The 21,514-nt window shown below is 36.6% G+C and overlaps 2 protein-coding genes across 3 annotated transcripts in view; one reads left to right on the top strand and one right to left on the bottom strand.

Moving 5' to 3' along the window:
• Positions 1-21,514, bottom strand: part of LOC137407970 (cytosolic arginine sensor for mTORC1 subunit 1-like) — a 36,987-nt gene that overhangs the window by 8,507 nt on the left and 6,966 nt on the right. For both annotated transcript variants that reach the window (XM_068094359.1, XM_068094366.1), the window contains exons 4-6: positions 20,056-20,249; positions 4,114-4,357; positions 3,246-3,357 (exon numbers count right to left, since the gene is read on the bottom strand). In XM_068094359.1, the coding sequence (XP_067950460.1) occupies positions 3,246-3,357; positions 4,114-4,357; positions 20,056-20,249 (550 nt within the window). The remainder of the gene's footprint in view (positions 1-3,245; positions 3,358-4,113; positions 4,358-20,055; positions 20,250-21,514) is intronic.
• On the top strand, positions 2,497-3,234 carry LOC137385447 (uncharacterized; the record flags this gene model as incomplete). Its single annotated transcript, XM_068071910.1, has 1 exon — positions 2,497-3,234. A coding segment is annotated over one exon (738 nt), but the record flags the coding sequence as incomplete, so codon positions are not given.

Raw genomic sequence — 21,514 nt, 5'->3', positions numbered from 1 at the left:
GGCTCCATCACGTAAGAATTATAAAAATGAGACAGTTATTTTACAGACATTAATATTTTTAATAAATTATTAATACTTAAGGTGAGTATTTAACATACTGGTACATTGAGACGTTTTATTTTCAATATATACACCGAATATCTATCAACAAAGTAATGCAATATTTAAAAGTTTGCAATGATATGATAAATGATAATAACAGAATAAATGATAATGATACGATAAAATAAAGAATAAATGCTGAACACAATTAGGGGAATGATTGATGCTGACACGGTAAAAGCATCTTATGGTCCCAACTAAAAATACTTATGATGTGAATATGTCTTTGGTTCATGTGGCTAGTTTTTGACATCTTAAACTGACTGGTGTTGTCATGAACTTAACACAAATCGATAAGAGAAATTGTTTTTATTTAAAATTTGCAAACTCTATATTTATTGGGCGTTATTTCTCTTTGTTTTACTGCCATCTCGCTTAGTTAAGACCATTTAATAAGAATAAACTTGGAGCTGACAACTAAAGCTCAATACACAGATGAGTGTTTATAAATTCTCGAAGTGATCCTTTAGAGGGTGAGTCATATTTATTGTCACTAGTGATCTTTTGGAGGGTCAGTCATATTTATAGTCACTAGTGATCTTTTGGAGGGTGAGTCATATTTATAGTCACTAGTGATCTTTTGGAGGGTGAGTCATATTTATAGTCACTAGTGATCTTTTGGAGGGTGAGTCATATTTATGGTCACTAGTGATCTTTTGGAGGGTGAGCCATATTTATAGTCACTAGTGATCTTTTGGAGGGTGAGTCATATTTATAGTCACTAGTGATCTTTTGGAGGGTGAGTCATATTTATGGTCACTAGTGATCTTTTGGAGAGTGAGCCATATTTATAGTCACTCATGATCTTTTGGAGGGTGAGTCATATTTATAGTCACTCATGATCTTTTGGAGGGTGAGTCATATTTATTGTCGCTAGTGATCTTTTGGAGGGTAAGTCATATTTATAGTCACTAGTGATCCTTTGGAGGGTGAGTCATATTTATAGTCACTAGTGATCTTTTGGAGGGTGAGTCATATTTATAGTCACTAGTGGTGAATTACACAGTGGCATAACAATCTCAAAGTTTAGATACAATTAATGTTGCTAATTTACCAAAAAATGTTTTTTTTCTAATGGAATGCATATTATGCAGTAAAGCTGAAGGATTCACACTCATTACTAGCTCAAAAATTCAGTGCATTGTGGGTAGCGCATAAACATCACACTCGCCACAACGCGCCGGAGCCAACTGAGTCACAGGCTAATATTTTATAAGCTATTTGTTTGCTTAGACTGTGGTCTTTGCTACCAGAACTCACCAATAATCACGGCTACTAAAAACACGCATTGATTGAGCATTAATTTACTACTCGCTATTCAGTTATTTTTATTCACCACAAATTGTAAAATTTCCTGCAAACTTCACATATACAAAAATTTGTAACATAGCTATGATTTATATGTAAATAATCCATATTTTCACATAGAAACAAATGTATCAAATATAATACTAAATTATTTTTGATAGAAAGGCTATCATTTTTAGTTACAACCAATGTAGTTGTATGCCTCAAGCTTGAAAGAATGAAGAGAATTGAATCAACTACGTGTACGTCAGCTTGATTATGTATATATTTAGATGAATCCGTTATTTTACACCACTACACTATGGAAGTAAAATGTATTTCAATTAAAATGTAATCAAATTGATCAACTTTGATAAATGGTAAATAGGAGTTACACTATCACATATTTTTGCGCGCTGTCCACAAGATATCGAGCCCATATTCATAAAGCAAGTTAATCCTAGCGACTTGGTTTGTCGTCCAAATATTTTGTCAAGTCTCATAATAAAAACTCTGCTCTGCCAATTCTAAAAGGATCCCTGGCTGAACAACAGGACAAACTAATATGGTATCAAGCAAGTCTATTATATCCAACATCAAATTATACTGATAGCGTAAACGTTTTATCTGACCAAAATAAATAAAATTTTACCAGCAGTTAGTAAAAGTCTCTTCAATATTTTCTCACACTCAAAGACGTTACTAAAGCTTGAAGATTTCTAATTAATGAGAGCTCATTAAACATGCCCTGTATCAATGATACAAAGCATTTTTATTGCTTTTTATATCAGAGTCGAGTTTTCAGTTAATTATCAAAAGTTAGGTCATAGCAAAGCCATGAGTGGTTTAGTTACTACTACTGGTGACAACAGTACCCAAGTATGGCAGTATTCTACAGGTAGGAGAGGAAATGTATGTATGTGACAACATGTAGTTTAGATGGCAGTAAAAATGAAATGAATAGCATTTTGACAGTACCATTTGTTCTCCAGGTAGTCGATGTGTGATAGTTGAAATAAAAACTTTGGCTATCTTTTTAAAATCGTCTTGCAGCAATTTTGAATGTTTTAAGGTAACATTTAAATATCTGACATTTTTGTTTATATTAAATCTCCTTCACCTCCTCCACCTCCTCCACCTCCTCCACCTCCTACACCTCCTTCACCTCCTACACCTCCTCCTTCACCTCCTACACCTCCTTCACCTCCTTCACCTCCTTCACCTCCTACACCTCCTTCACCTCCTTCACCTCCTACACCTCCTCCACCTCCTTCACCTCCTACACCTCCTCCTTCACCTCCTCCTCCACCTCCTTCACCTCCTCCACCTCCTCCACCTCCTTCACCTCCTACACCTCCTCCACCTCCTAAACCTCCTTCACCTCCTACACCTCCTTCACCTCCTACACCTCCTCCTTCACCTCCTCCTTCACCTCCTACACCTCCTTCACCTCCTACACCTCCTTCACCTCCTTCACCTCCTACACCTCCTCCACCTCCTTCACCTCCTACACCTCCTCCTTCACCTCCTCCTTCACCTCCTTCACCTCCTTCACCTCCTACACCTCCTTCACCTCCTTCACCTCCTACACCTCCTCCACCTCCTTCACCTCCTACACCTCCTCCTTCACCTCCTCCTCCACCTCCTTCACCTCCTCCACCTCCTCCACCTCCTTCACCTCCTACACCTCCTCCACCTCCTAAACCTCCTTCACCTCCTACACCTCCTTCACCTCCTTCACCTCCTACACCTCCTTCACCTCCTACACCGATGGGCTGTTTCAAATTAGACACAACATCTTTAAATAATACAACTTTCAGCTGGCATAAAAAAGAGAGAAGGTAAAGAGTACTTACTTATTTAACAAGGTCACATTTAGTATGAGTGAGATGTCCTGCTCAATTATACTCAAGTTGAAGAAGTAACTAGTCTGTACCTCTGATTGATGGCCTGAGTAAAGGAGAGCTTCTTTAACATGAAAGAAAAGAAGATCAATCAGCGAGTGGAATAGTTTGTTCTGCATGAAACTAATATCAAAATATGTCGGAAACTGTACATATGTTTACGGTGAGCGAAAGACAGCCATTACGATATATGGAAGCTTCGCTTTTAAAAAATATGATGCTGTAACCATTACTGCAATCTGTTTTATCACAACCCTGTTATTGGGTTTTTAATATACATTTGCACCAATTCAGTTGAAAAGTTAATCGGCAACTGTGGACTAAGAGTCCTAAAAACGGTTCGTCGTCCTTGACTCTCGGCAATTCAACTTTGATTCACCGTAGAGTTATTACAGATAAATATTATTTAGATTATCCATCGCTGTTTCCAATATATCTATTCATTGTAGGAAATTGCCACAAATACTACTCAGAGCTGTCATTTAAATTAATGTTTTATTGAATAAAACCTGACTGTGTTAAAAAGACTGTTATATATAGACCTGATGCGTAATGAGACAATAAATCTGCTGAAGCAATCATAACCTTCAAAATCGGAGTTGTCTTCCCTCAAAAATAACTCCGGTTATCACCGGTCTTATCACGGCCTTAGATTTCTTTAATTGCTAACATAAATCTAACAAGAAGCCAACAAAGTATTTTAAGACGAATATTGACCAGACGTGGCATACGCAATTGCATTTTTATTAAAAGTACATGCAACTTGCAAACAATGAGTAGGTGAAACATTTGAAGCTAAAGAAAAAAAGGTTTAGCTTACTAATAATGGCGAGACCATGAGGTTCCAGACTTTTGCTGTCCATAGATGTCATGCAATAGGTGTTCGTGTCACTGCAATCAAAAGTATGTGTCAAGGCTCGGCTATTGCCAGCGCCTGATGGCAGAGCTTTCTGAACTCGCGTCGGCTCAACCACAATTTCTGAACTCTGCAAGTGCCCTTCCCTAGTTATTCGAAAATTTTGGGCCAGAACTTCACAAACTTTGTCAAAATCTGCTTCTTGTATCTGTAAACACAAAACATTACGCAGTTCTTAAACATTCAGAGAAAAGGAATTGGCACTGTTTTGATAAAAGAATATGAGAAAATCAGTTTGCTACAAGCGGAACAGTCATCGCCGCTAGATCACTGCTCCGCAACCCAGCCGATCGGTGGTAGTAGCGGCAGTAGAAGTAGTCGGACTAGCACTAGTTGTGATAGTAGTGAGAGTCGCATCTTTGCTAAGAGCAGGAGTACAGTAGACAATCCTACAGCGTAAACCATCCATTCCAAGAACGGCTACATTATAGAGTTTTTTTTCAATTATACAAACAGTAAAATACATGTGAATACCTAATCTGTGCCAAGTTCTTCCCAAACTCACCCCTTTGGCCCTTCCGAATAAAAAACTAAACTTAGCTTCTTAGTTTAATGCCTGTACAGATAACTCTCTTATCACCGGTTTGTACAGATAACTCTCTTATCACCGGTTTGTACAGATAACTCTCTTATCACCGGTTTGTACAGATAACTCTCTTATCACCGGTTTAAACAGATAACTCTCTTATCACCAGGTTAAACAGATAACTCTCTTATCACCGGTTTGTACAGATAACTCTTATCACCGGTTTGTACAGATAACTCTTATCACCGGTTTGTACAGATAACTCTCTTATCACCGGTTTAAACAGATAATTCTCTTATCAACAGTTTGTACAGATAACTCTCTTATCACCAGTTTAAACAGATAACTCTCTTATCAACAGTTTGTACAGATAACTCTCTTATTGCCGGTTTGTACAGATAACTCTCTTATCACCGGTTTGTACTGATAACTCTCTTGCCGCCGGTTTACTTGTGCAGATAACTCTCTTGACGAGCCTGTTGGTTACCTGTGATAGTCGAAAAATGCTGCAGAAGTCATTCGCGCTGTTTGGTAAGTATGAGTCACATGATCAGATTATGAATAGATGATTAGACCAAACCGAAACAAAACTGTAAAGTCGCGAGCATCTATATTTGATATGGGCTTTTCAGTAGAACCTGAAGTGTTTGTCATAAACTAGTGATACAAGATGTTTTATATTAAGCCTTTTATTGGCCTTTAATTTCAGGTGATAGCATCACGTGTCAAAACAATAACCAAAATGTTTGAGAACGTCATCAAAATAAAGCGATTCTAAAATACGGCGTTTTCATGATGGCTGCGATTAAATGTTCGTTTTTGAGCTTTTAAGAGGTTGTAATTACATTTTCACATATTTTGCACCTACAATACAGGAGAGTAAGACATGGTGAACCTTTTAATACCAAATAACTGTAACGTGAATTTTGTTGCAAGTCAACCTAGTCAACAAGATAGAAGATTGCCCTCAGTGAGACTTACTTATGACATTCAGATTGGTAGACTAACACTCTAAAGCCTGTATCCATGAACCGCCTTTCAGGGTTTCTGAATAATTGTGCAGCTACTTCTCTCACACAGCACACTAGACTTCCTGGGTACTAGTAAGTACATTCAACAGATAGCCCCATACATCGTTTTCTATCCCGAGTGCGGCAAGTTGACAAGAGACCAGACGGTATTTTTAAGGCGGTAGTTACGAAAAGCCGAACGCACTGAATGACTGAACAGACCGAATATTTTGGGAGTTGCCCTTTCATGTGATTATTTAAGGATAAGGGTGCGTAACTCAAACTTCTATAAATAAAGAGCTCAATGAATTCCGGTAGAAACATTTTAGAGGCTGTTGTTTATTTTCGCGCCAGTGAAGCTCGCTGTGAATAAAAATATTACATATTCAATCGAAGTATTTTTGCTGACACTAGTCCAATCAGAACTTGCCTTACCTTTGACAGATAAAAGGAAAATGCCTGGTAGAAGCAAAAGGTTTCAATTTGTTCAGTAATATCGTTAACCATTGGTGAACTAGTAGCTAAATAACTAGCCAAAATTGTTTCTTTATTCAATTGGAAATGAATATATTTATTTCTATATATAGTAATATTTATTATAATTTTATGAAACATGCAATCAATATTATTTATAGATAATAATTGATTTATAGATGATAGTTGAGGGAGGCCAACTCCCAAATGATATTCGGTCTGTTCAGTCATTCAGTGCGTTCGGCTTTTCGTATCTACCGTTTTTAAGGCTATGGGACTCTCGTTATTCAAATCAATTATGAGAACTTGCACCGACTTGACGCTTTACGTTATAAGGAATTTCTAACGTAACGCGATGCAAAAACTTTATATTCAGCGGAATTTACATACAAGGAAGTTTATATCGTGGTGCCATCTGCTGTAGTAGTAATGGTAGGTCCGGCAAGAAGTGTCCAAGTAGTAGTCGTAGCCAATAAGTAGTCATAATATCATACAGGACTTGGTGATGCATGCTGGAGTCTCTTGGCTAAGAATATGATCAGATCAGGGTAACTAATGCTGTAACTGAGCAACAGGGTACCATGGTTACACCCTATGATTTGCCAATGATTTCAATACAATAAGTATCGAAGTACCTGACTAATTTTCTCGGTGTGGCATGTTCGAGTATTAACAGGGAGAAGGGGGGTGGCGAATTAGGCAACAGGCTCAATTGTGTTTCGCACAATCAAGATAACAGGTGGAAAAACAAAGTTTTGGACAGGGATTGACTAAAGATCTTTAGATTTTACTAACTGATTTGGTTATTTATACAAATAGGCATCAACTCTTATTAAAACAGATGCTTGAAATTTTTTGATGAGGAATAGCAAGCCTGCAGAATAAGTACGCCATACAAGTTGACCTTCAAGCTCTTACCTACCTAAAAACATGATATTTATAAGCTTGAAATGAAGGTTTAGCTTGGGTTTACGGTTTTTTTTAACAGAAATTCTATTTAAAAAGCAATAGTCCAAATCAAAAAATTGCATTGCGAATGTAAATTGTCCAATCCTAGTGTACTTACTAACTTCTATCCTCTTAGACGTATTGTATTGCTCATGACACTGTTAGGCTGCACAGTGTGAGACCAGACGCTAGGTGCTCTGTTTGATAATCACAAAAATTGCAATAAAAACCTCTAATGGATCATTAACTATTTTTGGTCGATTTAAAAATATATAGTTCTTGCTGAATGCAAGTGATAGTAGCCTTGCACTTTTAGTATCTACACATTTGAGCTCTAGATAAAAGCCAAAACAGCTGGGACGTTACAACTGGCAAAAATGATAAGAGGCAACAGAAAGAGCAAAAAACGTTCTTTCAACATCTATTTATTATATTAGCAGTAACTAGACAATTCGAATGGGCAAAGTCTTACAACCTTACATCATCCAACTGAGCAAGTCATGCGACTCTTAGATTTAAGGCGTCAAGCCAGTACAAAATTACGTGAGTGAAAACTAGCAGCCGAGACTATGCAAAGTAATCGTGGAAGAATTAATCAAGTCACGCAGACTATAACTGCCAAATCTGGAGCACGCGTGACACAATGTAACTCTTCAACGATTGGTTGGTTTAGCACTATGAATCAGCCGAAGCACTTGTGGCAAGAAGCCACAGGCATGAGCTGCTGAGAGCTGTTCCCAGTTTTTGACTTGTGCAAAATGAGCTCGCTGTCTTATCTGACACATCTCCGGCTTTATATCGCCAGTTAGTTCTTTTAGAATTGTAATTAGCTTTTAATAAAATAGTTCGATTGGTGCGAATAGTCCGATTGGTACGAATAATCCGATTGGTGCGAACAGTCCGATTGGTACGAACAGTTCGACTGGTGCGAATAGTCCAATTGGTGCGAATAGTCCGATTGGTGCGAATAGTCTGATTGACAATCAGTGATACGCAGACTGAAAGTGTTTTCAGCAAGATTGGTATGTGCTATGTGGGCTAATATGTAAGCTACCCAAAATCAGATACCGTTTGAAGCAGCGCAATTCAGCGACTCGATATGGCAGCTTTACATGTCTCTTTTCAGCGACTCCATATAGCAACGCGATACGGCAACTTTATGATGACATTATTATACAGTGACTATAAAATGACTTCATATGACCGACTATACGGTTGGCTCTATTCCAATGATGACATAATTTGATGCTTTATACAACAACATGATTCGAGGACTCCATGCATCAACTCAATATGACCAATCTAAATGACCATTCTGTACGATGGGTCTATATGGCCTCCAATAACATAACATGCAAACCAGCTAGAATTTGGAGACACAGTCTGAAGAATGTAGTCAGCGACAAGAGGCAAAAGCTGTGATATAAAATCAATATTTGGAGTGGAGAGTCTTCTATTTCTGGTGCATAACTAGACCACAATTGCATAACTAGCTTAGGTCTCATTTCCTATACAACCACAAATTTGGTGACCGCTTCTGCTAACAAGCTTTTCAAAACAGCAAATGAAAAACCAAACTTTCAAAAAAAGTAAAACAGGTGTGTTAACAAACTTGAAAAATAGTGATGGGCAGTGACAATGCAATGTGCAGGTTAGTTGTTGTGACTGAGTTTATCATGTCTTTGAAGAACAGCAGGAACTCTCTTCCATTAATGTAACGAAACGTATCTAACATGTTTGATATGTACAAGAATCATTGCAATACCGAATTGGCAAAAGTGGACACTGCATATTCACAAAAATTAATCATCATCTCCCATTTAAGTTCAACACACTGATATACGATACGCTGTAAGAAATATATGATACGCTGTAAGAAATATATGATACGCCGTAAGAAATATATGATAAGCTGTAAGAAATAGACCTATAGCATGCTGCAAGTTTTTCAGACATTTGTCATTTTTCAAAGGATTGTTGCAGATTTCATTTTTCATGCATTTCATGTCTGTACATCTACATTCTTCAAAGAGCAAAAGGCAGCGGCCATGAAGCTGGCTTGTTGACAGTTTTGAGCAAAGGTGTTTTGTATGTTCTGGTTTATCTGCGGGCTCGAAGCATTGAAGTTGTAATAAACAACAAAGGTCATGAAGCTGGTGAGTGAAACGCCAGATTATCACGCCATGTGTCAGAACAGCTGAAAAAGCGGAGCACTGATAAATCATATCCTATTGGCTTGCAACAAAGCAAGTAAATTGACCAAAACCCTTGTACTGTTTGTTTTGATAATAGATTCGTACCTAAATAGGTTAAATGCAGGAATCTAGGTCACACGATACTCTGGCTAGCCCATAATCCATCACTAAAAATAGTGCGGCAAATTAATGAGATAAGATAGAGGTAGAAGAAACCCATGGTCATCTGGATAAAGCTATTGATACTGAACAAGTATGCATCGGAATTCACCAATCTGATTTCTTTGCTGTTACTATTTCATAACCATCTAAAAATCCTGGTTGAATGTCTATTCAGATCGCCAATGTGCGTCCAACCAGTCGCAATGAGAAGAAAAGTTAAGCCAGCATCACATATTAATAGCTGACAGACTCAACTGGAAGCTTGCAGAATAACAATCGTCAATATAACCAGATGAATAGATGAAGACATAAAGAAAATAGAACGAGTACTTATGGTTCCGTCAACCTATTCCTTTTACACTTAAAAACCTCCACTTATGACAACCACTGGACTCTCTACCATACAAATTCAGAGTTATTAATCAAGGAATCAATCAGAGGTAAGGATTGATATTCTAGGCTGTTAAGCGTTTAATTTCATGAAGTCATGATCTATCAATAAATCGATCAGACAATGAGTGTGTCGAGCGGAGCAATGGATTTACTTTATCAGATGTATGGTAGCATATAATCACGAATGGTTAATATAAAGGGCGTGATGATTAGAATAACTTTACCCAAAAACAACTTTTCCATATTTTTATTCATGGTAAAACCAGTTTCATATTTACCCCTTCAGTCTACTTCATGTAATGGTGAATTGGACTTCAATCAATTAGTTTTACTGTACTTTAACTGCTGGAGAGAATAATTCATATAAACATGCAGTCGAACTTTCATGACGACATGGAAGTTCGACATTAATCTTTATTCACACTTGAACAGAAAAAAGTCCAAGTGATAGGGCAAAGCGACTCAGTAAGCAGAACATAACGATGACACGCAGCGAGACGTTGTTCGTAACCGCTTCATCACAAAAACCTGCGGCGCATCAATGGCTCTTTGATGCATGAATTCGACTTTCATGGTCAACAAACTGAAACTCTGATGCTCCATTACTAATTATCAAATTGCCATTCCTTTATTAACACCTTTCGTAAGTACGGGTAAGATACACGCGTTTTTGGAAAGCAGCCGACCCTTATGCTGGCAGACAAGGACTAACAGACAACTAGGATAAAGTTGTCATAGTGCTGTCCAATGATAGCGACATAACAAACAAGAGACTAAGAAATACAACAACCTCCAGGGATGCAAAGATACTGGCAGTTGCGAGAACCGGTTTTACCAATAGTCCTAGACATATTGGTTATGATAACACTTGTACAACATGTGCGGTGGGCGCCAATACCAGGGCTATCAACCTAGTCAACAGGTTACAATGGGCTTGGAACAAAAATTACTGTGAGATGAATGAACCCTTTATCTTCCTACTCCCTGGTTGGGACCTCAGAGAGGGTTTCGCAACTACTACACTTGACCCATATACATATTGCAAACTAATTTTCATAATGGAAAAATAGTAATATATCTTCAGATGTTGTTTATCTGCGGAATAGCTTTTGCAGTTTTGAATAGAAAGTTTTCGGCTTAGAACATAGCTAGTGTCTCTTAAAATTAGTTGCAGGGTAGCTACACAGCTTGATGTCTAAATTCACAAGCTACAGGCAGCGAGCAACTCTGACAGTGCAGCAGTGTAAAGCCTAGTTCCCATATACGTCGCAAAGCACCGGCGACAGCACCGCAGGCTATTAGCGGCGAAATGGGTACCGCCGGGTACCGCAAAGGGCCGCCGGTAGTTGCCGGCGGCAACACAATAGTTTAGCGCTGTTCAAATTTCGCCAAAGGCCGCAGGCAAAACCATCCCGAAATGCACTGTTCAGGTGGAGGTCACCATTATAGAAACGGCATGGCGAGGGAACATTTTATTTCATTTGATTACGCGATTATGTTTAGCAATGCAGCTTATATGTGAACAGATGCCGCCGAGCCTAATGTCGCAAGCGTTCTGCTGCGAAAGTTACCGCAGGAGTCTCGCAATCGATATGGGAACCAGGCTTAACGCAAACATTAAAAGTTTCACTTGAAATAATTCCTTATCCACTCATAGGTACACGTACGACACGGCTGACTGGACACCCCACCCCAACAACTAGAATTCCAATCCAAGAATAATCAGGCTATTTCTTAGGAGATTGAAGCCTCCAGCTGAAGCAGCAAATGTGCATGATTAGGTGCTTGACATGGACATAGAGTCAATGCCTTAGCTGTCTGCATAGGTAATTTTATCTGAAAAGTCACAAGTGTCATACCGGGCAATTGTGCTTGCCACAAAGCCACTCCAACCTCCCAGCACTCGGCTGAGACAAAGCTGGCTTATTACGCATGGAGATAAGAGTCAGTACCCGCGGTGATTGTATCTGTCAAGTCTTAAAGCCCTGCAAACAGCACTTTTGTGATGCCTCTACCCGGTAGAACATCCGTTTTTTATAATTTTGTTTAAAGAAAGGGTTGGTCTATCTTAAAAGTAATTCGTTGGGAGGGTTTGAACTTTGAAGATTGTACCGTTAGCGTACAATCTCAATCAATAGTGTACTACCTACTCAAACACTCTCAACCAATAGTGTACTACCTACTCAAACACTCTCAACCAATAGTGTACTACCTACTCAAACACTCTCAACCAATAGTGTACTACTTACTCAAACACTCTCAACCAATAGTGTACTACCTACTCAAACACTCTCAACCAATAGTGTACTACCTACTCAAACACTCTCAACCAATAGTGTACTACCTACTCAAACACTCTCAACCAATAGTGTACTACCTACTCAAATACTTGAATCACCATACACACAATGGTTTGATATCACACAGATTAAGTTAGACAAGTGGCAGCATCTCCTCTGCTGCCTCTGTCAATGGCTGTTCATGATTCACGATTGAAATACTGATGCGCTAAGATATTAAAAAACTAGTTTTTACCTCTCTGTTTAACAAGCAGTATTTGCATACATGAGCCAGTATAGGCCATTATAGGTGTAGGCCAGTATAGGCCAGGAGAGGCTGCTGGTTCCACCTTACATTAATGACATGTTGAAAAAGGGGGGTACATCTGACAAGGTAAGAAAAACTATTATCAAACTGAATAGAAACGCAATCGTGGAAGCTGTGCCGTCTCAAACAAGCTACAGCCATCAACCTAATACAGTATATCAGCAATGGAAAGTGATTACAATCAATGTTACTAGTAACATATCACATGAGGTAGTTCAACTAGTAACATATCACATGAGGTAGTTCAACTAGTAACATATCACATGAGGTAGTGCTACTAGTAACATATCACATGAGGTAGTGCTACTAGTAACATATCACACGAGGTAGTGCTACTAATAGCATATCACACGAGGTAGGCAACTAGTAACATATCACACGAGGTAGTGCTACTAATAGCATATCACACGAGGTAGGCAACTAGTAACATATCACATGAGGTAGTGTTACTAGTAACATATCACATGAGGTAGTGTTACTAGTAACATATCACACGAGGTAGTGCTTTTAGTAACATATCACACGAGGTAGTGTTACTAGTAACATATCACACGAGGTAGTGCTACTAGTAATAGCACAAGCATGGCACTCACCTGTGCAAACAAGCTTCAACAATCTACAGGCACATGCATATCTTTTTGCGCTTATCCAATCAATTTGCATTAAGACTAGAATGAAACTGAGGTTTGTATGTGATTTGCCTCTATTGTCTATGCTGAAGCAATTGATGGTGGTTTCATAGTCTTCCAAGTGTTTATTATGATAAATGTAACACTTGTTTGCAGGAGTTGGTATGCCCACATTGTCACCTCATCAATTGTTTCAGTGTATATTTCAATGAATAAAACCTGATTAATGATTGCATCATACCAGTTTGTAGAAGCGCAGACAGAAATCTATGGCAGCCCAAGACGTGATAAAATTTTCTTTGCAAAAGGTATTAGCAGTCACATACAACCAGAGTGTTTCAAATGTGCGCTTTTCTATGCATAATGACGACACGGATGATGTGAGCCGCACATAACAGGAAGGCTGTCAACGCTTGTCTTGTATATATATTTCTCAAAGTATGTCGTATGTCTGTCTGCATTCCGGCTATAGCTATTATTAAATAGCCTAGCTGGGCAACAATGCTGACGCAACGTCATTGCCTAACCTACCGGCATTTGAAGCTTACTAACTAGGTTAGTGGAATTTTCCATTGGCAATGTGCCAGGCCACTTGGCAATGACCTGTCACTTGCTAGAGAGTTGCCTGCCAGCAAGCGGTAAGCAAATCACATCACTTCTCATTGTTTATAAGCTGATTTTTAATACCCAGGCAACCCCGGGAGGCACAGCTAGTTGCTTTATAAATAGCGAGTACATAAACGTAGGCATGATTAAAATTGCCAGTTAAAACAATAGATTTATCAAGTGAATTAGAAATAAAAAATGTTCTCACAATAATCATTGTTGCCTTGTAGGATTGACGTTGAAGAGGAACAACTTTGAGCAAATTCAGAAGGTGCTATTGAAAGTATGCTGATAATGGACTCACTATATGTATTTATATATGAAAATATGGTGACCATAATGGGGTGAACGCTTCGACCTTTACAAGAGATTGAGCCTCCCACTAATCCTATTCAAAATAGTCTCAAACACAAAATGCTGAAGTTTAAAAAAACAGAAAAGAAACTAGTAGAACAAAAAAGGAGAGGAAGGGAGTAGAGGAAACAAGAAATTATAGCAAAGTGACTGGGTAAGGCTCACTCACATTAGGCAGATTTGTGAGTGACCCTGACATCTCAAATAGCCTCTGCTACTAAGGTATCACGTGTACACAAACAGCAAGGAGTGGTGACTATGTGATTATAGCAGACAACTCACTGCTTCGAGTCTGAACTTGCTACAGATTATTAATAGTCAAATTGATCTATTGGCACACTGATGATGCACTCTCTCTAGTCATTGATTTAATGTACTGTGTAATGATGCACTCTCTCCAGACATTGGTTTAATATATTGTGTAATGATGCACTCTTCCTAGACATTGGTTTAATATATTGTGTAATGATGCACCTTCTCTAGTCATTAGTTTAATATATTGTGTAATGATGCACTCTCTCTAGCCATTGGTTTAATATACATATATTGTGTAATGATGCACTCTTCCTAGACATTGGTTTAATATATTGTGTAATGATGCACCTTCTCTAGTCATTAGTTTAATATATTGTGTAATGATGCACTCTCTCCAGACATTGGTTTAATATATTGTGTAATGATGCACTCTCTCTAGTCATTGGTTTAATATACTGTGTAATGATGCACCTTCTCTAGTCATTGGTTTAATATATTGTGTAATGATGCACTCTCTCTAGTCATTGGTTTAATATATTGTGTAATGATGCACTCTCTCTAGTCATTGGTTTAATATATTGTGTAATGATGCACTCTCTCTAGTCATTGGTTTAATATACTGTGTAATGATGCACTCTCTCTAGTCATTGGTTTAATATATTGTGTAACGATGCACTCTTCCTAGACATTGGTTTAATATATTGTGTAATGATGCACTCTCTCTAGCCATTGGTTTAATATATTGTGTAATGATGCACTCTCTCTAGTCATTGGTTTAATATATTGTGTAATGATGCACTCTCTCTAGTCATTGGTTAAATTATTGTGTAATGATGCACTCTCTCTAGCCATTGATTTAATATATTGTGTAATGATGCATTCTCTAGCCATTGGTTTAATATATTGTGTAATGATACATTCTGCTTAGTCATTGGTTTAATATATTGTGTAATGATGCACCTTCTCTCTAGTCATTGGTTTAATATATTGTGTAATGATACATTCTGCTTAGTCATTGGTTTAATATATTGTGTAATGATGCACCTTCTCTCTAGTCATTGGTTTAATATATTGTGTAATGATGCACTCTTCCTAGATATTGGTTTAATATATTGTGTAATGATGCACCTTCTCTAGTCATTGGTTTAATATATTGTGTAATGATGCACTCTCTCTAGTCATTGGTTTAATATATTGTGTAATGATGCACCTTCTCTAGTCATTGGTTTAATATATTGTGTAATGATGCACCTTCTCTAGCCATTGGTTTAATATATTGTGTAATGATACATTCTGCTTAGTCATTGGTTTAATATATTGTGTAATGATGCACCTTCTCTCTAGTCATTGGTTTAATATATTGTGTAATGATGCACTCTCTCTAGTCATTGGTTTAATATATTGTGTAATGATGCACTCTTCCTAGACATTGGTTTAATATACTTTGTAATGATGCACTCTTCCTAGATATTGGTTTAATATATTGTGTAATGATGCACCTTCTCTAGTCATTGGTTTAACATATTGTGTAATGATGCACTCTCTCTAGACATTGGTTTAATATATTGTGTAATGATGCACTCTTCCTAGACATTGGTTTAATATACTTTGTAATGATGCACTCTTCCTAGATATTGGTTTAATATATTGTGTAATGATGCACTCTTCCTAGATATTGGTTTAATATACTTTGTAATGATGCACTCTTCCTAGATATTGGTTTAATATATTGTGTAATGATGCACCTTCTCTAGTCATTGGTTTAATATATTGTGTAATGATGCATTCTGCTTAGTCATTGGTTTAATATATTGTGTAATGATGCACCTTCTCTAGTCATTGGTTTAATATATTGTGTAATGATGCACCTTCTCTAGCCATTGGTTTAATATATTGTGTAATGATGCACTCTCTCCAGACATTGGTTTAATATATTGTGTAATGATGCACTCTCTCTAGTCATTGGTTTAATATATTGTGTAATGATGCACTCTCTCCAGACATTGGTTTAATATATTGTGTAATGATGCACTCTCTCTAGTCATTGGTTTAATATATTGTGTAATGATGCACTCTCTCCAGACATTGGTTTAATATATTGTGTAATGATGCACTCTCTCTAGTCATTGGTTTAATATATTGTGTAATGATGCATTCTGCTTAGTCATTGGTTTAATATATTGTGTAATGATGCACCTTCTCTAGTCATTGGTTTAATATATTGTGTAATGATGCACTCTCTCTAGTCATTGGTTTAATATATTGTGTAATGATGCACCTTCTCTAGTCATTGGTTTAATATATTGTGTAATGATGCACCTTCTCTAGCCATTGGTTTAATATATTGTGTAATGATACATTCTGCTTAGTCATTGGTTTAATATATTGTGTAATGATGCACCTTCTCTCTAGTCATTGGTTTAATATATTGTGTAATGATGCACTCTCTCCAGACATTGGTTTAATATATTGTGTAATGATGCACTCTCTCTAGTCATTGGTTTAATATATTGTGTAATGATGCACCTTCTCTAGTCATTGGTTTAATATATTGTGTAATGATGCACCTTCTCTAGTCATTGGTTTAATATATTGTGTAATGATGCACTCTCTCTAGTCATTGGTTTAATATATTGTGTAATGATGCACTCTTCCTAGACATTGGTTTAATATACTTTGTAATGATGCACTCTTCCTAAATATTGGTTTAATATATTGTGTAATGATGCACCTTCTCTAGTCATTGGTTTAACATATTGTGTAATGATGCACTCTCTCTAGACATTGGTTTAATATATTGTGTAATGATGCACTCTTCCTAGACATTGGTTTAATATACTTTGTAATGATGCACTCTTCCTAGATATTGGTTTAATATATTGTGTAATGATGCACTCTTCCTAGATATTGGTTTAATATACTTTGTAATGATGCACTCTTCCTAGATATTGGTTTAATATATTGTGTAATGATGCACCTTCTCTAGTCATTGGTTTAATATATTGTGTAATGATGCATTCTGCTTAGTCATTGGTTTAATATATTGTGTAATGATGCACCTTCTCTAGTCATTGGTTTAATATATTGTGTAATGATGCACCTTCTCTAGCCATTGGTTTAATATATTGTGTAATGATGCACTCTCTCCAGACATTGGTTTAATATATTGTGTAATGATGCACTCTCTCTAGTCATTGGTTTAATATATTGTGTAATGATGCACTCTCTCCAGACATTGGTTTAATATATTGTGTAATGATGCACTCTCTCTAGTCATTGGTTTAATATATTGTGTAATGATGCACCTTCTCTAGTCATTGGTTTAATATATTGTGTAATGATGCACCTTCTCTAGTCATTGGTTTAATATATTGTGTAATGATGCATTCTGCTTAGTCATTGGTTTAATATATTGTGTAATGATACATTTTTATTTATTAGTATATAGTGACCGGCAATATTTCAGTGGTGTATTCTTGTGTGCAATGAATAATTATTTTTAGCCATTTGCTTATTTTAGGATACAATAAGAAATTCATCCTTCTACTGGCAAAATTATGATGTGTCACAATACAATGGCCATAGTTATTAGTTTACTTGCTGAATGCCCGGGGTTGCGCAAATAATAAAAATATTACTCGTTTCCCGGGTAATAAAAAGTCTTTGGACAAAAATTTTTGTTTTATTTAACATATACAACATTTACCATTATAACTTTTAAACTTCTTCATATCATGAGAAAATTATTTTTGTGCAGTTCAAATGAATTAAGAAAAAAAATATAGCAACTGTAAAGGTGTTAAAACTTTTTGAAACAACTGCAAGTTTCAAGTTTTATAATTTGAAATAAGTGTTTCGTTGAAAAAAATTGGGAGGAAAAATAAAAATGAAAAAGTGTTTATATGTAAATGTGAAATTGTTAGCAAGTAATGGCTACATATAGTCTGTTTTGCATGAATCCAATGAAAAATTAGTTGGTATAAGATTATATGATTTTAGTTTGTTTCAGTGTTGGCATGTGAAAATTGGCATGCCAGTTTTCGCATGCAGTGTTGGCATGCGAAAATATTGTCTGGTAGTGGTATAGCAACCCATAGTAATTATCTAATGCAATCACCTCCTGGTAAAAATCATCATTAAAAATTAATAACAAAATAATATGTTAACCTTAGTAACTATACGTACCTACAATGATTTTAGTGCATTTTGTGGTTATGATCTGCGGGCCCAAGATAATATAACATTACAATGTACTACGTGGAGAGTTATTATCTTCGAGACAGAAGTGTAACATAAACGCTGAATCTAACTTAAATGAATTTAATTTACTAAACGCATGCTTGAAGGAAGTTTGAATAAGTATTTTAGTAAACTTCAAACTTTTAACTAAAAGTTTATCATTTACCATACGGATACCTCTGAACTCGCCATGGCGAGCAATGTATATATTTTAACAACGTATATAATCAGTACACAAATTGCCAAATTTTAATTTTGAGATAAATTATTGTTGACATCGTACTGCAGAAAAAATTCACCCTACTGAAAAAATAAAGAAAAAGCATCGTCTTTCCTAGAGGTATGCAAAAAATATTTGATAACAGGGGCATCATGATGCGTGGGCGCACTGCTCAAATAATTCGCCATTTAGCGTGTGCATACGCTATACGGTATATGATAGTGTCTTTGATCAATACGCCTTGTATAGCTCAGTGGTAGAGCGCATAGATTTAAAACTTGTGATAGCAATCTTTGGGAGTTCAAATCCATCAGAATGGACAAATGTTAATTCCTAGACTTTAACAGCTATAGCTGGATTTACACAGACACAAACTTTGAGAAATATAGATTAAGGTATGTAAAAATACATTATCCATAATCATTGGTCTATTGTAATGTGTAGTGATGCCTTCTAGCTAGTTGGTCTTTTGAGATGCAGAATTTGCTTACAGGACGTATATGTACATGACTACCAGCTTTCACATGTAATATTGAACAAAAAACATACCAAAACCGACTACCTATCCAAAACAGTTTATCTTTGTATTGTGAACTGGTCGGCAAGAAAATACTTAAACTGGTTTTAATGAAACTAAAACACTGACTAGAAAATCGCAATAAGATTTTGATTTGATGGTTAGACCTTTATACCGTGTAACCTTCTGACCTCGACAAGGGAATTCTCAAACTTCAGCACAATTACAACTAGTCCTCTAATTACATGCATGACTTATGATGACTTACAAAATTAAATCTTCATTATGAATAGCAAAATACTACATTGTTTCCATGATCACTGACCAGGCATCGACGACCACAGCCTTTTTGTGATTGGATGAGTTTTATGATATTCTTTTTTGATTCGCCTGAGGTGCTTCTGTCACGATAATATTTACAAATACAATTTATTTTGATTTTGATGGAACATCGCGGTTACAGCATGTACCAAAGCTTTATTTAAATCTTATGCTAAAAAATTCTTTTGTTTTAATGCAAGAAAAAATGGGTCGCAGCAGCATAGGTTGTGTTATCAGTCTTAATACAGCTTCTTAAAACTTAAACCAAAAGATAAACTTACCGACAGCATAAAAAGAGGCAGTAGCAGCTGTTCTAGCAAGAACTCTCTGGGCAACTTTGCAATCATAAAAATACTAAAAAGCTGGCAGCAACCTACTACATACACTTACCAGTACGTAGTCCGTCTTGTAGGTTGAGAGCGGGTAAACGGAGATACCTCGATCAGCTAACGGTATGACCACTGAGTTAGCTATCTTGCTGATGCCAGCTGCATTCTGAACAACCATAGCTGGGCCTGTTGATGCCACGAGAGGCAGCCACGTTTGCTCGTTCACTTTTACATCCTGGCTCTTTCCTTCAAAGGCTGTAAGAGAAGTGATGATGATGGGTACCAAGTAGCATTTTTCTGCTTGTCAGTTTGTTAACAACTAGAACGATACTGCTATAGTTTATAGTTACCATAAAACCTCTAATTGAATGCCGTAGCGCTATATTTTTCAACTCTTCTTCTGTAGTGGCGGTCAATTGGAGGCGGCATCCAAATAGAGGCTGGCGGTGTATTTTTCAAATGGCTCGTCAGAATTTTGGGAAGATAAATTTAGACCTTTTTCATGCGAAGTGAATGTCGGCTATATTTTGCCCTCTCCTTCCGGTAGAGCGATATTAAACCTTTTGGATGCAATAAATCTGCTAACTTACCTCCAACTTGTCAAAGATCTCTTCATAAAAATACATTGAAAAATTGAGAAATATATAACAGTTGATATCTATTGCTTGCAATTAATCTGCGATGATATTATAGCCTGTATCCTTCTTTTCAATTTTTATTCCATTCTGAATTCGAAGACGCATTTTTATCTTATATCTATATTTAACATTGTTGCATAAAAGCTCATTGCAATCATTGATATGTTTGCTACAATTTGCAGCCAACACTAGCTTTTTATGTGCAATAGAAAAGGAGTTACGAGCGTCGATCAATCCTAAGATCAGATTACCGCAATGATGCTACAAAATAATATGATATTAATGTGCAAATTTATAAGTTATAGAATGATAATCTATCAAATGATACAAATATATATTCATGAACAAATGACGTAAACGAACCATACTAATATTACACGCAGGAACCAAAATTAATGTTTTTAAATCAAAAAGATTTGTATTGTTTGATAAGATAGGTGCGCTCTGATTGTTGCTTTCGATGGAACGGACATCTTCTACTTGTCCAATACCTTTCAGTATCATCTGACCTCAACTCTTCTGCACTGCTGAACTAGTCGATATTAGCATCTAAACAATTTTTTGGTCGCAAAACTTTACGAGTTGTATTTAGCAGAAATACATGTACAACGCGTAAGTTTTGCTCGCTAAACATAACCTTTGGCCCAAAACTTGAAAACCGTTTTTAAAATATGTATATATGTATTTTGAAGTATCAAGACCGCATTAAACAAGAAGCTACTATTAGCCTGAGACACTTATTATTTATTTCTATGGTGCTGCTTTCAAAGTTTTACCAAAAAAAAGCGAAAAGTTATTCAAGTTGGACAACAAGAGAATTGATTGTTATTAATGTAAACAATTCATTATTACCGTATATACTCAATTATAAGACGCACTTTT

Source organism: Watersipora subatra, chromosome 1, assembly GCF_963576615.1.
Source record: "Watersipora subatra chromosome 1, tzWatSuba1.1, whole genome shotgun sequence".
Classification (NCBI taxonomy): Eukaryota; Metazoa; Bryozoa; class Gymnolaemata; order Cheilostomatida; family Watersiporidae; genus Watersipora; species Watersipora subatra.
This window is presented reverse-complemented; position numbering and strand designations above follow the sequence as displayed.